We start from the raw sequence: 16,242 nt of genomic DNA, 5'->3' as shown, positions 1-16,242 counted from the left end.
AAACCTAATAGGCTGGGGTTATTTAGTATTGAGGCAAGGATCTACGTGCTGCTAAATAAATCCTGAGGGTATTGTTCTTATAATACAGAAGAATAACTGATAGACCAAGAAGATTTTAAATGATCAAGAATAGCCTCATGATGTTTATTATACTATTTGTTAGGGTAAAACTTTAATAAAATTTTCTCAATCCCCAATGGTTAACCCCTTTTTTTATTTTTTTAAAGTTTGCCACTAAATGGGGTAAGAGATCCAGTTATTAGAAAATTATATTAATGCGAGTTCTGGGAGCATTATTGTAGGCTCATTCTTTCCTGGACATTTGGCCAGTTGAATCTCACAACATCCATGAGAGACGGTCAAGGCAGGCATCCCTCCTTTGAACTGAGGGGAGAGAGGCTCAGAGAAGGCATGTGCCTTGCCCAAGGCCACCTGTCTTGAAGTGATAGAGTTACCGGGAGAACTGAGGCCTTCTGAATGGACTCATGGAAGTCCAGCCACCCTGCCTGCCCCAGGCCCTCTTCACTCCTGGTCTGACCTCTCAGGGAAATCCCTCTGCTGCTCCAGGTCAAATCCTCAACTTTACACAATGTCACCAGGTACAAAGTAGGACACTGGGGCCTCAGAGGACACAAGAGCAAGAGAATATATAACCTCTGCCCTCAAGGGGTTTATCCAGATTCTAGAGTGTGGGAGGGTGGAATGGGGAAGAAGAGAAGAAAGTTGATTAGTAACTATAATACAAGGCAGAACCTGGCAAATGCTTTGAGAGAGACAAAAAAAGCTGGTAGGGGCCTCTGATAAATGAGCATGTCCTAGTAGGCCAGCAGGGAGGAAAAGAGGGACAGTTTTGTGACATTCGACTTCTCCAAGATATTCACAGGCAGAGCTTAAAGGTTTCCAAAATGGACTTAGGATGTATTAAATCAGCCACATTTTAGAAGGAAAAAAATCTACAAAAAACTAAACATGATTATTAACTCAGGGGTTCTTCATAATCCAGCAATGTTTATCTGGGTGACACCCTTCTTCCCCCACAAAAAGAATCTAAAAATCCAAAACAAAAAACCTGGCAAGCTGATCAAAAAACAATTGGAGCAGCTTCAAGTCTTAAACTGACCTTTATTTTCCTTCTTGTGAGGGCAGAGACCCCAGACCCTCTGCTTTAAATAGCAGTAAATTCCACATTTCAAGAGAGTTCTCTAATAGAGGCAGGTGACCACTATTTTCCATCAATGCTCATGAATACAGATGGGGCAGAAAAGCCCCTCAGGGCACAACCCAGAACCAAAACATGAATAAACGCCCTCTATTGTGAAGAAATGCACATCAGTGGGCTCACTCAGTTCAGTCCCTGTAATTTTTAAGTACCATTTTTTCTCCTCCAAGGGAGCTTTACTATTGTATTCTGTTAAAATTTAGAAATCTTCAGAAGTATACAATGCGATTAAATCTCACATGGTAACCAGCTTTCGAGAGCCATGCATACCTTGGTTGGTACCCCCTCATTTGAATAATAATTGCCGCCATTCATTTTACAAGCATTCCTATACCTTGTATGCCTCAAAGGGCAGTTTGCAGCAATGGGAAAATTACATGACTGACTAAAAACACACATGACATTTAAACTAAATTAACAGGAAGACTAGTTAAGTCTGATGTTTTTTGTCATGTGTCACCACCGCTTAATAGAAATTTACCTCATCACTTTTCCTCTCCAAATTTCATAGGAATTTCATAGCTTTTTGAGAAACATAATTTGCCTTTCTGAAAAACTAATTTAAGCGCAGCGTAAGAAACAAATTCTATTTCAAACCACACACAAAAAACCCTGTAACAGGAAGTAGAATGAGGAACTTAACGTTGCATAAAATCATCTCGTGCAATCATGGAGATCAGACGCATACGGTTTCCCCATGTGTGCAGGCAGCACTTCAAACAGACCTGAGATGAGAGGGCTCAAGCCAGCGTTCAACAAAGTGAGCTTATTAGACCAGACAAAGGCCCACGTAACTCTCATCACACTTAAGAGGTTTGCAGCTATTAATACACAGGGAAATCAAAGAAAGGACATTCAAAACATTGTGTTAGCTAAAATGGGTATAGAAATATGGACTCAACAGAAGGTCAATGTACAGGAAAATAACATTGACAGCATTATGCAAAGAGAAATGACACAGAAGAACAAAGAGACATGGTTTCATAATGAAAGATACAGTTACAAATGTTTTCTTCTAAATACAGCATTTGGGTTATTGCAGCTTAGTAGTCATTTACTGCAGACAATGTGGAGAGAGGCAAAGGCCATTTTAAGAGGTGGGTTTGTAAAACCTCAATCGACTGTGTGAAGTTGTACTCCAAGATGGATCCAAGGAGCCCTGCCTACAGATAGAAACAGATGCAAACCACCGCCACACAAGAGACTTGCTAGCAAATCCGTTCCCTACTCTAATGAGCTTTCTCAGAAAATCATTCCTGGGAAGTCACCATTTATCAAAAACCCACTCTCACTGTGTAAGAGATGGAGGGGGGCAGTGTACAGGGAGACACAGGACACAGTGGTTAACTGTGTTCCTAGCTCCTAGATGGGCCTTTGATACACATGCTCTAAGTCAACCTCATCCCAATCTTATAGGGAGGGTATTATTTTTCCCATTATAGAGATGAAGAAACTGAGGCTCAGAGTATTTAAGATAATGTACATACATGGCTAAAAAGTGACAGGAGTCAGTACTTGAATCCAGGTCTGATTCAAAGACTGCTCCAATAGCATACGGCATCCATGTGGTGGGGGAGGGAGTTTGAGGATGGGGGTGGGTTGCAGGGGATGGAGAATGAGATTCATATTTTCATATGTGGAGTCTGAGGAGGCTGTGGAGACATGCATTCAAACTCAGGGACTGGGAAATCTGGGTTCCCATCCTGATGCTGCTTCAAGTGAGTGGCCTGACCCCAGACAAGACACCAGACTTTTTCCAAGTTCTGGGTTCTAGGCTTCTCTGTCATACAGATGAACACTGAAGTCTAAAATCTGTGCTGGACACTGAAGCACTTTAAGTCCCCTCCATCCAAACAAGAAGCTACTCATAAAAGTATAAATGGAATACTGCAGAAATCTAATGAGCATTCCTGAACATACTTTCTCTGGTGAGAGTGACAGTCATTACTGAAATAAAGTAGGTAGAGAAGAACAGCCATTTAGCACTTGCTCATACCTCTTGTTGAGAGTAGAAGGCCTTCCCAACAGGCTGCTGGAAGGCCAGCCCTCCCCTTTGCCCTTGCTTTTTGTCAAACTAAATACCTTGCGAGGTTCACAGTATACAACACCAAAGTCAATTTTGCAGTGAGGTTGACAAGAAAGTGTTAACAAAGAAAAGAAGCAAGTCTTGCAGCCTCTTAATCAGAAGGTCTTTTTGTCTATAAATGTGAACTATAGCCCCTTAGGAGTTCAAATCAACCCCACAGACTCACAAGACCAAAATGGAATTAGAAAATATTCCTCACTGTTTCAGGTTAAACAGTAAGAGAGATGGCAAAGATTCAGACATTTAAGAGATGTAATGAGAAATGTTCCCACCTTTCCCTCCAACTCATTCAAAAAGCCCAGATCAATAATATGAAACAAGAGCATGAACACGGGGTGGTTATAAATAGGCACTGTTTGATGATCAAGGGTAATTTTGCACATAGAGAACAAGTACAAATAATCACCACCAGAAAGTACTGCTGTACTTCTGATTCACTTTTCAAACAGTTAAAATGTATGTAAGTGAAAGAAATCTTAAAAAGCTGAATGAAGTGGAAACAAACCAGCAAATCGCCATATACAATTAATCATGATGTTTATAAAAGAACACAGCACTTGAAAATGAAAACTGCAAAAGCTGAGTGGAATTATATATTTGTACAGTTATCAAATTTTAATACAAAAAATTCCAAAGTGCCTTTGATGACCAAAGTCCACACACCTATGGGACTCTTTGGAAGCCAATGGTAAGTTCTGCTACCTCGCGGCTTGTTCTGATTCTAAAGAGTGTCAAGAACATGAGATATGTCAGCATCTAGATTCATATTAAAGAGTAGAGCAGGGAAGCTCAGGGGATAGGGGGGCAGCTTTGTCTCAAAGTTAGTATATTCAATAAGGAAAGGACAATGTATTTCTAAAGCTGGACGCAACTAAAGGCTTCAACAAAACCAAGGTAAATTATCATCTTTAGGTTCTGATTTCTAATAAAGGAAATAGAGAGGCATGTGGAAACACTTCCTTTAAAAGGCACAATAAACAGGAAGCACCTACAATTGGAATCAATTGCTTGGATGGAAACTTGGTTCAATAAGTGAGCTAACATGGTTCCCTTTCTTAAATGTTTGTAGTATTTACTCCCAGTACTATTCACCTGCCAGGAATGTTACCTGACCAGACTATAAGTTCCTCAGTGTTTCAAGGAATCCCTTGTCTTGGGGGGGTCTGACCCACCTGACAGGTGCTTAACTGATGACAAAGATATGAATGGAGTTCTTTTGATAACCTAGTAGGAAACACCTACCAGCAATGTCCTCTTTCCTTTAAATCAGTGATCCACAATCTTTGGGCATTTCAAACATTTATAGGGTAACCACCATGCTCAGGGGAATATGGTTTCAAGTTATAAAGCAAGATCAGACAGATTAATTTGAGGGTAAATGGCCCATTAGTAAAATGCATGAAAATGGCAAGTCGATTTAAGTTACTTTCCTTGACAACCATCATAAGAAACATTAGGCTTTAAAAAAAAAAAAAAAAAAAGACAAGAAGTTATGAAAGATGGATCTTAAGATAAAAAATAAACAGATAATATTCATATTCTTAGTGAGGGAGAAAATGCTTTTTACCTTATTTCTTTTTCAAGAAAAAAGATTAATTCAGCTTAATACCAAAGGAGGTAAAACTTAGATGTTTTCTTTTATTTAAAAATTATACTTGTTATGATATAAAAGACAAAATTAAAACCACAAGCATCCAGGAGGTTGATGGGTACTAATGTGTTCCAAAAGCCAATTTAATGGAAAACTTTAGTGTACAATAAACATAAGTTGCACTCATACCATAAGACCATTAGAATGCTGACATACCGGACATACACAATACATATGTTTTGAATTAACGAATAGATGAATATATTTAGGTTTGTCATGCTGTTATTTCTTTCTCCTTTTTTATTAAACCAAACTGCTAACTCTTACATATTTTTCTATAAATACCATCTAAAGAGAAGAAAGACGGCTGGTATTAGAAACAGCTTACAATTTTATAATTTTACAACTCAGGATTCCTATTCAATATATCAAGATGGTAGAATTTAGAATTCTCCAGTGAAGTCTAAGGAATTTTTTTTCCTTATAATTTAAAATTGTAGACCATATAGAGTATCTTAACAGCATATGGCCCAGTTTATGTGATCATCTGAAGAGAATAATTCAGTTTCATAGAAAATGCAAATCTAACAGTAGTGCATTAATTCATGCCAACCCTGCTCTCAAGACAACCACCAGGGACCTTCCCCATGAAATCAATATGCATACATCTATTTAACTTTTATCACTGGCTCACTAAGTAAATATCAGGCTATAGACCACTTAGGTATTCATTATTCGCAGGCGAAGAGCAAACGTAAAGGCGGGCTGGTAGTGTCAAGTCATTAACGAATCAATCGATAACTGGTCCCCCGTTTTAGTCTGCCAAACGAGGGCAAAGATGCGCAGCATCTGGAGAGCAAGCTGTCAATCTGCTGCCAGGGAGCAATCTGTTTACAGCAGAGGGTTCCATATTTACACTGGCTCTCAAGGAAACCTGAAGTTGTATTATGTCTTCTCCGGCTTTAATAGGTGTGAAAACAGATCCCCTCTCTGATACTATTCCTCAGATACCCAAAGGACTGAGATCCCCAAGGACGACAGCGAGAAACGCTACTCTGTTGACTCCCCGAAGTCTCTGAGATTGAGGCAGAACTAGAAAACATTTGAGTGCCTTACATGATGAGGAGCAAGTAGTTTAATTCTCAAAGCTCCCATTTCTATTGCTTTTCAAAGCAAGATTTGTAGCATTTTTTTAGGGATCACATGTATTCACAAGCAGCTAATCCCCCCAAAGTTACCAAAAATGGTTCTCATTTTACAAAAACTCACACTTTCTTTAAGTGTGAGCCCTGTTAAATGCCACCTCCACGGTGCCAGGCCCCCAATGTATTAACGTATCATCCTCTGTACATTAACTTCAGGATGACCGCCACTCCCGTCCATCTCGCGTCACAGAGAGCCAATACACTGCACTGTACCTGAGGTCACCTGCCCAAAGCTTCAGCTAAGAGACAGTGAAAATGAAATGAAGAAAAGGAAGTTTGGTCACTGGAATAAAGTTGAGTTTCACAGCTGCTTCCTCAATTTATACCACGTGATAAAAACGAACGTCTACAAAGTGTCAGCAATGGCAGCAACAGAGCTCAAAAAGTACTGCCCATTTTTCCTTCTCATCATGCAAAAAAACCAGCAGCAAGATTCAACTCAAAGCCACACAAATGATGCTCTCAATTTTAATTATGAGAACTGAAGACACTATCAGGTCAAGACATCCTTCCCACTAACAGCAAGAGGGAAAAAAAGGACCCCTTCTCACCTCTTACTCATCTGTGACTTGATCTACGGGGAGAACATGACTATTTGTTTTCGTATGTAAAAGCTAGTATCAGCACACACGCACACCCCTGTTGGAAGCAAGTCGTGCTGGGTCTTCAGTGAGACTGCACTTACCCTCCTGTCTTATTTCCTGGGTGAAAGGTTTAATTAATACTTTACCCTAGGAACAATCCTCACGAGAAATAGCTTTATGGGGAGCAAAAGTCATAATAGCAAGCTGCTCTTCCTGGCAATGGCAGTTTTCTTACTGTCCTTTCCTTCACTTCCATGGAAATCTCAGCCCTCTCTCTTGATGAGTGTGGAGTCCATAAAAGGATCCACAAAGAACAAGGAAAGCACTGGAAAACATCCTCTTGTTACCTTTTTCTCTTTTCATCTAAGAGGCTCAGTGTACACCTTCATTCCAGAGCACAAATTAAAGCACGCCCTCATCACCGGAGCAAACTGCGCCGCTAAGTCACACCCATTACTTTTTTTTTTTTTTCCTTTTTCTTTTCTCTGTTTATCAGGTTAACAGTTAAGATCACACACCTCCAGGATGTTAGAAACAAGTTGCAACACGTGCGGTTTGCCCCACCCCCAGCGCCCGGGCAGAAACCACACCCACTTCCCACCCCACCCCAGCCTCTTCCCAGGCCTTACCCTGCCCAGGAGGTTGTCCTGAAGCAGCGTCTCTTGCAGCACCGGGGCCACCTCTTCCAAGCTCAACATGTGGCAAAGGTCGGTGAGTTCCTCCTGTCCCAGGGACCCGGTGCCCGTCGTGTCAAAACTGTCGAACAGCTCCTTGAGTCGGGCCTCATGCTGGTCCTGCTCCGCCTCATCCATCCCATCGCCCACAGCGCTCACCTGTGCGGGACAGAGAGGAGGCTGGGTGGTGGTAGTGCTGGAGTCCTGCCGCCGCCCCTCCACTAGCCGTCCCCACCCTTGCCAGCCCCTTGGGAAGAACACTCTGTGTGTCCTGGTCCCCTCATGCTGGTCCATCGGGACCCTGTGAGGGGCAGCAGGGGAAGTAACACTGTACACCTCCAAGCGAGACCACAGGTCCCTCCAGAACCCGGTCCAGGCCAGGGGAGCTCCCACACACACTCACACTGGGCGCACATCCACAGGGTCGGATCCTGGTGGGGTAATGTTACCAGAACGAGGGAGTCCCGTGGGCAGAAAGGTGCCCTACTCTCCTGCCCGGAGCTCAGGCAGGCAGCCAGTCTGTCAAACTCAAGACTGAAAGCGGTCTTAAGAGACCTCTCAGGACTTAGAGAAGGTGAAAAGCCCCTTCTGACATCCAGTCCTTCCAAATGAAGTGATTGTTATCCACAACAGACTGCAGGGCCGGAGCTTCCATGCAACTCAGCGGGCTCCAGAGGACCTGCCAGATGTTGCAACTTGCCAAGACTGTTTCCTTTCTCTTCCTTCAGCCTACTGCCCCCCATCGTAGTCAGACTGGAGGGCTGCAGCAAAGAGGCACTGGATGAATACGTCTGATACAAAACCACTCCCTGTTTACACGAGACCAAACACTTCTTACACGAGTTCCTCAAAAAAACAACTCAATTAACTTCACCGGTGCAATTACATCAGGTGTGACAGGAAGAGTATTCCCTGAATACTTCAGCCCCAGGGAGTTTTAGGTAATGCTTAGTTGCCTAGAGAAAGGGGAAAACACAACTCCAGCCTTTCAGACAATGAGGTTCGAAGGAGCCACAGACCACATGTGAATCACACAGAATCTCAGGACCCTCTACTACCTAGACAGTCTCCCCTCTGTACTCCTGGTTAATAGGTCTTCCATCTCTCTGATCCACTCTAACCCCAGACTTTCCATTTTTCCACATTTCATGGGATTTGTGAAAACACAGAGTCATCAATATCTCTCAGAATCTTTTTTGCTAAAAATATATATCATAAAATTCTAGGTCCCTCAATACTTGAAGAATGAAATCTGGTATTTTGCTTGCACAATAATTCACTTTTAATGTATTGGGTTTTCCAACGGAAGCCTGAAACCTTCGCATGTGAAGGTACCTTCACAATGATGCAATGGAAGCCAAACAGAGCATATACCCTTGAGAGGGTGACCTCAGCCATCTCAAACAAGGCTCGCAGAACCAGCCCCTTGACTATAAAAGGCAGCACCTTTTTAAAAAAGTATTTATCTTGCCAATATAATTTTTTATTGTGATAAAAAAACACATAACATGGAATCCAGCCTATTAACAACAGTTTAAGTATGCAGTACCATATTTGTTCACTACACATGCACTGCTGTACAGCAGATCTCTAGAACTTTTCTATCTTGCATGACTGAAACTCTATACCCACTGCCCAGCAACTCCCATTTCCCCTCCCCTAGTCCCTGGCAACCAACATTCTACTTTTAAAAGCACTCCTTTAACTAAACCAAGTCCTGGGTCAGAAAACTCTTAGAGGTGATGTTATAGGGCAGATCATTACAACACGGGAACCACACACATTAAGATGCTGAACGCGGCCAGACCTGAAAATAAGCGAGCCTTCTGTAACACATCAGTGCTGCTCTAGGCTAGGTTGCTTTCTTTTCAGAGACAACTGTTCAAAACATGACAAGCTAAAACAGAGCCAATGACTATCCCAAGGGTTTCAGCAGAACGAGATGAAGGCAGAAGATGGATCCAAACAGCTGGGCCACTCATTAAAGCAAAGAGGTAATGTTCTGGTCCAGGCTCCTGGTCTCAAAGGTCTCTTCTTCTAATTATCAGTTTTTCTACTACGGTGCTGCTAGCTCTGGCTGCCTTCCCAGGGTTGGTCTGTTGGGTTAACTAATCACCATGTAAATGTTTACAAAATAACCCGAGAGTGCTAAATAAACATCAAAGCATCAGAAATGAAAAGCCAAGGTGTTAAGCAAAGCCTCAGAAGTTAGGAATTTAGACAGGGCCAAGGCTTAGCTAATGAGATTCACTTAGCATTCACCCAGTTCATCATCAGCTAAGATCTGCTGAGAATCCCCAAGATGCTCTGGGATTTTCAGGGCTGCCACAGCTCTCAGACTCACTCTCTGAGTTCTACAGTCCCCTGGGCTGGAATCTGACCAATGTCATAAAAGCAAGACTATTCTGCTTCTGCTTGATTTTACATTTTAAAAAAAAGAAAAAAAAAAACCTCAGAAGTGAAAGAATTCTAACACTTCCCCTTTTAAAAATTATTTTTAAGGGGTGGGGATTTGTCCATCTAAACCAATGAAAGAGAACCATAAAACTCACAATGGTAATGTGTATCTGTTAATCCCATCATCCTAATTTATCTGCCCATTGGTAACTGTAACCATAAGTTTGTTTTCTATGTCTGTGAGTCTATTTCTGTTCTGTAAATAAGTTCATTTGTACTTCAATATAAAAAAAAAAAAAAAGTCTCACAATGTACTGAGAAGTCCCAATCTTATCCACAGCTTTGAATCTGATACGCTATCATGCCCTGCTCTTTGGGAGGTCATTGGATTTTCACTAAATCAAACCTCTTTCATTTCACAGCAATTTTCCTTTTTTATCTCTTTATTTCATCTCCCTGCTTCTCAAGAACTGTGCTTAGTAAAACATTCTTTTGACTTAACAGGGAAAACAGCCCCACCCCTGGAGAACAAATGATCATATGGAAACATCCAAAAGATGTTACATATGGTGACAAGTTGTCAGTACTCTTCTAGCACAGAAGGCATTTTTACTGGCTGATATTATTCCCCAAACGTTCATCAGTAATTTCATGTGCAAGAATTATTTTTCTCCCCACTTGGCAGAAATTTCTTTAAGGGCAAGGTTCACAATTTCAATTTCTTGTATAGCTTCCTCCAAATGCATAGTACAGTCTGTTCTTCACTCCAGGGACTCAGTAAACATCATGGACTGACTTAGGATATGGAGATTCCTTACAAGGAAACTTACCCTGAATGAACGCTACAGAAATAAGCATATGAAGACTTTGAAACACCTACTTCTTCCACAAGCATAGCTCTACTTTCCCCATCCAACCCCTTTTCAAACGCATTTTCAGTCTTAGACATATCCAAGCATAAGTAGAAAGCAAGCACCCACTGCCAAACTGTACCACGTACAGCCATCTGAAGTTTGATTCTATGATTTAGTAATTAAGCCAGTGGATTCAATTTTCAGCTGCATTTTTGTTGTTGTTGTTATGGGATATGACTTTGGAGGAGAACCTGTATTAAAATACTTTCCCAAGTCCCCTTGTTTATAGAATGAGAATAATAATACCCATCTGGAAGGTTGTTCTGAGGGTTAAATATGGCAAGCAAGAGCAGCTAATCCCAGAGAAAGTTGATACAAGAGGGGAATTGAGAAAACAACCAAGAAAATACCTGCGATTTGCAAAGGAGGGGTAAACTGAAGAGGGGTAATTTACACACAGCAACAGGTCATAGATCTGCCTTCCAAGAAGCAAAACAGGAGCTGTGGAATGCCATATCCCAGAAAGCAAGAATGGGCGAGGGACGTATTATAAATATAAGCAATATCATATTACTAAATGGTAACAGTAGTAGGTAATGTTCAGTGCTTCCTCAATCTTCAAAGGCAGATTATTGATAAATATAATGTCAAACAAAAGCAGAAAGGCTGAAATATAGTTGGAAGTTCAGAAGACACTTTTTTTTTAAACTTCTGAGCTGGCCTATGCTGAGTACTTAGCATAAATGATTTCATTTAATCCTCCTAATTCTTTAAAGTAGATCTCATATTCCCATTTAATATGTAGAAACTGGGGCTTGGCAAAGTTAAGCTACTTGTCCAATGATACAACGCTAATAATGGTCATGGACCCGCGATTTGAACACTGGTCTGACTCTATACTATCTCTCAGTCCTACACATGCACGCAGAACACGTGAATGGGACCACTGGAATGGTATCATTGACAAATCACTTATCTCCACTTTTATGTGTTAACCAGCTGAACGGTAACAAGAACTAGAAATGACCATGGAACACTTGGTGGCCATAAACTCCTCCAAAATGGAAGGAGGAGGGGTGGGGTTCCTTCCTCCCTACATCCCTTGATTCATTTATTGACTAATTATAGCCTATGAGACACTAAGAATACACAGAATAAGCATTCTCTTTTTTCTAAAGTAGCTTTGGGATTTAGGGCAAAGAAGAAATGCATTTTTATATAAATATGATCATGAAGAGTCCTGTGTCTTCAATAATGGGCATAGTCCAGAAACTGGTAATTGTTAAAATACTTTCCCCAACAAATACTTAAGTATGTCTAATCTGTGCAATTCAATGCTTTCCAGAGTCAGAGCCTAGCTGACACTCACCAGTGACAGGAATCTTCCTTAGAGATGAAGGAAGTTGGGTTTTGAATGATAAATCGTCCTTCAAATTGCCAAGGACAATTCCAGTTTTATAAAGCCTGCCACAAACCTGGGCCTCTCATCACCATCTACCTTCCCAATCAAATGCCAGAAGCCTTCACGACTCCTTTGGAATAAAAGGGCCCGTGTGGGCAATATTTTGGAGTTCTAACAAGGGATGGTTAAATAAGAGGCAGATGCAAAGAGCCATTAATCATAACAATTACCACCCAACAACCGCCCATAATAAGAACTATTCAGAGTATTTTCCTTCCAAATAACTCAAAACAAGGCTGCCAGAATGTGCAGACCCTGACAGGGAAGTCCATCAGAGACTGGTGTCACTGTGCTCCCTTTGGCAGCCCTGGCTGATGAAATCACAGTGCCAACTGGGATCGGAAAAGAGCAAGGTGGAGGTGCTGCTGGGATAATGAAGTCCCCAACATAAGGCCCACATGAAGTGGATCCATGAACTTGTGAACTTTCCAGCATCCAAGGTATAGAAAGGAGCTTGTAAGAATGGCAGACCAGCCAAAGGGGACGTCTGCTCTGGGCCAAAGGGAGTGAAAAGGGGACAAAGTCTGGCAAGGAAAAACCAAATAATAAATGAGCACAATGCCAGAGCCCTAGCCCAGGCCTTTTATTTCCCCTCCAGATGGTCTAGCAGCTGAACAGCTACAAGGAATGTCTGGATGCCCCTCTTGGCTCAGCAGCTTTCCCCGGGTATCATAATAGATGCTTTTGGATCTGTGTTCAGACATAGCTGTTGAGGGGCCACAGTCCAGGCAGTGACCACCAAGTGACTAATTTACTTTATAACTAAAGAGATGAACATGGACAAACTCTGCTTTGGCAAAGCTTTTCATTCACGCCTTTAGCTTTCACTGTTTGGCAAGTCAGAGCCTCATAATGCCAATGGTCAAAATAAAATGTTTCTTTTTCTTCTCTTTTTTGCAAACACCTTAATTTGCTGCAAAGATTTCCAGGCTTACCATTTTGGACTAACTTCAGCACAGAGTGAAATAGTGACGAGAATAAATTCAAGTTTAGCAAAAGCTTAATAGAAAAAGCAATTGTCCCCATTTATGTGTTGATAATAGAATATTTCTGCCAAAAACTGCTGCTCATCAAACTGATTACTGTCAGATAGCCTCCTCTCTGCTCAGATAGCACCTCACTTCTAGCTGGATACTAAAAGCACAAGAGTATCAGCAAGAATAAAATCAGAGTGTAAAAATATAACACAAAAGCTTAAATGCCACCACACAGGAAAAAAATCATATTAAATTTGAAAGAAAATAACAACCTTTGCTAACTACAAAAAAAATTAATTTAACTAAGGGTATCCCACTAGCATTTATTCTAAAACATAAATAAGCTTTAGTATTTTACTATCCTGAATGATGTAGCAAACCCAAGCTTTTGTTAAACCTAATAGCTAGGTGGATTACCCAATCAAGTCATTAACTCAGGATGGCTGGAGGAATAAAATCATTAGGCTAGCACATGGTAGATTCAGTAACCTATAATCAGCTACTAAGTAAAATTAGGGAAGCAGAAAACAGAGCTGCATTTTTGCTACTTTCTTAAAAGAGACAGCTTGTAACAACTTTCACTTCTTGAGCCATATTTACTCAAATTAATTTAGAATGCCTGCAGCTCTGACTACCGTTCCCTGGGGTATAAAAATGAAGCACTTCTCTTCTCATATCTATAAACAGTATTTTCCCAACTTTGCTTTTTAAGGGAGGATTAGATCATAAATAGTTTGTCATTTTTGCATCTAAAAGCTTGAATAAATGGTTAATTGCTGATATAAATTGCAATAAAGTGTCCTGATTTCAAATAAAGTTGCTCACTTGCATATTCCCATAATTTTTAAAAATTCTATTTTATTTGTGAATAGGATAAAAATATCTTTTTGCAAGCTTCAGTAAATCTCTCCACAAGACCCTGCCCAACAGATGTAAGTTCAATAGCCAGAATTCAAACCACATAATTTATTGGCTTACAAATGAATTGGCACCTATAAAAATAAACCTCCTGAAAAAGCTTTAGGCTGTTTGAATCCCTCTAAAATGATCTGGCTAAATGTGCCAACCCTTCATCAATGTAAGACTGATAAAATGTATTTTCATTATCAACATAAAATGGAAGCACCAAGATTGGTGAAATGTTAGTGTGGAAAGTCATTTGCAGTGACACTTAAAACAATTTATTTGAACAACATTTGACTTATGATAAGAACGTTGTCTATTAAGATTGGCTGTTCAAAATTCACTGGAGCCCTATTCTCCCCCTCTGGGACAGTTAACATCTTTTGATATTAAGGGTCACCACACATCTAAAATGAAAAAAGAACAAGAAAAAAGACACCCATGCCATTCTGAGTAAGTGTCTGTTAAGATGACTGATCCTTGACATTTTACTGCAAAGACCGTGCCTGTGATGGCTGCCTTTCCGTTGCCTCCTGTAAAGTCTTTTCCTGCCTTGGCAATATCTTTGCTGATGTCCAACCCATTTGGAACATCCGTAAGCCCTACACTTTATACTGCAGTTCAGAATGCTTTCCTCTAAGGAATCACCAGAGACCAGGTGAAAATAAACAAATCTGCAAAGAAACTCCCCAGCAGTTCACTTCACCTCTCTAAGGACACTGACAAAAGCTGAGGAGACCACAGCAAACTGTTTTATCAGCCAGCCTGTCATGTCACTGTTACACACAGTCTGGGAATTTCCACATCCCTCTTCAACTCCACAGCAAGACCTGCCAATATTTCAGGTCAGCTACCAATACGTTAGCCACTAGGGAAGACTCAGAATTAAGCTGACACAGAAAAAAATACATATCCTTGCAGACTGTCAATCCTCAGGAAACAAGTAAACAGATATAAATTTATGTTAATGTATTTAAGGGAGCCGGATCGAGAACCTTCCATGGTCTCAGAAGCTTAGCCCATGTGCCTCAGTTGACTTTATTAGGATTCTAACCCTAAAAAATGCTACCACCTCAGTCACAAAAGACAACCATGCGATCCGTTTTGATTTCACAAATTCAGGAGTTAAGTTCTATGGCAAGCTCATCGCAGAAATTCCTCAACACCAGGAGGGGATCTGCCCCAGTCAAGTAAAGAAAGCAGAAGATCTCATAAGAGCTAAGTTGTCTAGAAACAAGGTGCACGGTAGGACAATCTTTCCAGCTCCCATTTTACTTGCACCAACTTAGCCCCGGTTTGTCAGGGCTGAGGCTGGGAAATCGCCTCTTCCTATCTCTATCTCTTTCAGCTTCACAGAAAGAGCTTTCAGCATTAAACTGTTTCCATCAGCTTTGTCCTTTTGTCAGAGACCGGTTTGGTAGCTGCAGAAGCCCAGCCCCTGGAACCCTGGAAGCTTCTGCTGTGACACTCCACACTTCCATCCCGTGGGTCTGGCGGTCAAGGGTTTCAGGCAATAGCCTAGCGTCATTTTGTTCCTTTCTTAGTAGTCGCACTGGGTAAAGTCCTTCTCTGTGCCTTGATCCCTGACACCTTTTACAATGGGTCCAAACAGCTCTCCGCTACTCAGACAGCCCAGGCTAACACCTCGGGTTTCCCCAGGCAGGTTTCTCTTCAGTTTCCCAGTCACAGGGGTGCCTGGGTGGCACAAGGCAACAGCACCACCACCCTTTCTGCCCCCCACCCCCCCACCCCGCCCCGGGACTCAAGTCCTCTCCTGGACCAGCACACAGTAGCCGCCTTCTGGCAGTGCGGGCGGGGACAACGCGGGTGGCGGAGGTGCCCAGACCCGGCTGCGCTGCAAAGCCGGGAGGCGAGGTGCGGCCGGAGCGCGGGCGCGCCGCCCAGGTCCCCGGCAACGCGTGATGCAGATGCGCCCCCAACCCGCCCGCCCATCGCCACCCCCGGAAACCCCAGACACCCCATTGTGTCCCCAGGCAGCAGCTCTCTCGGCCCCCGCCGTCCTCGCTTACCTTCTGTCGGCCTCTCCGTTGCGCCCGAACAGCCGGCCGCCTGCCTCCAGTGCTCTGCAAAGCGGGGGAGGACGCTTTGTTAGGGCTCCAGAAGCGGGACAATACTTCGCAGTCGGCGCCGGGGTTCAGGGCGGGCGTCCTTCAAACGGACGGGAATGGGGACCCGCGCGAGCGTCATTTCCATTTGTAAGGGGCCAGCGCTCACAAAAGCGCGGCTCCTGGGGGCTGCGGCGCGCATCCTCCCCGCCCGCCGGCCCGCC

The 16,242-nt window shown here is 42.3% G+C and overlaps 1 protein-coding gene across 18 annotated transcripts in view; it reads right to left on the bottom strand.

Annotated features, from left to right (window-relative positions):
• Positions 1-16,242, bottom strand: part of NIN (ninein) — a 106,469-nt gene that overhangs the window by 89,713 nt on the left and 514 nt on the right. For all 18 annotated transcript variants that reach the window (XR_014261121.1, XM_082452000.1, XM_082451999.1 and 15 more), the window contains exons 2-3: positions 15,983-16,036; positions 7,315-7,518 (exon numbers count right to left, since the gene is read on the bottom strand). Coding sequence is in view for 17 of the 18 variants with exons in the window: in XM_082452000.1 (XP_082308126.1) it covers positions 7,315-7,497 (183 nt within the window). In the remaining variant the exon portion in view is untranslated. The remainder of the gene's footprint in view (positions 1-7,314; positions 7,519-15,982; positions 16,037-16,242) is intronic.

The sequence above is a fragment of the Balaenoptera physalus genome, assembly GCF_965194825.1.
Source record: "Balaenoptera physalus genome assembly, chromosome: 2".
In the NCBI taxonomy this organism is placed as follows: Eukaryota; Metazoa; Chordata; class Mammalia; order Artiodactyla; family Balaenopteridae; genus Balaenoptera; species Balaenoptera physalus.
Note: the sequence above shows the minus strand (reverse complement) of the source record. Positions and strands in the feature narration are given on the sequence as shown.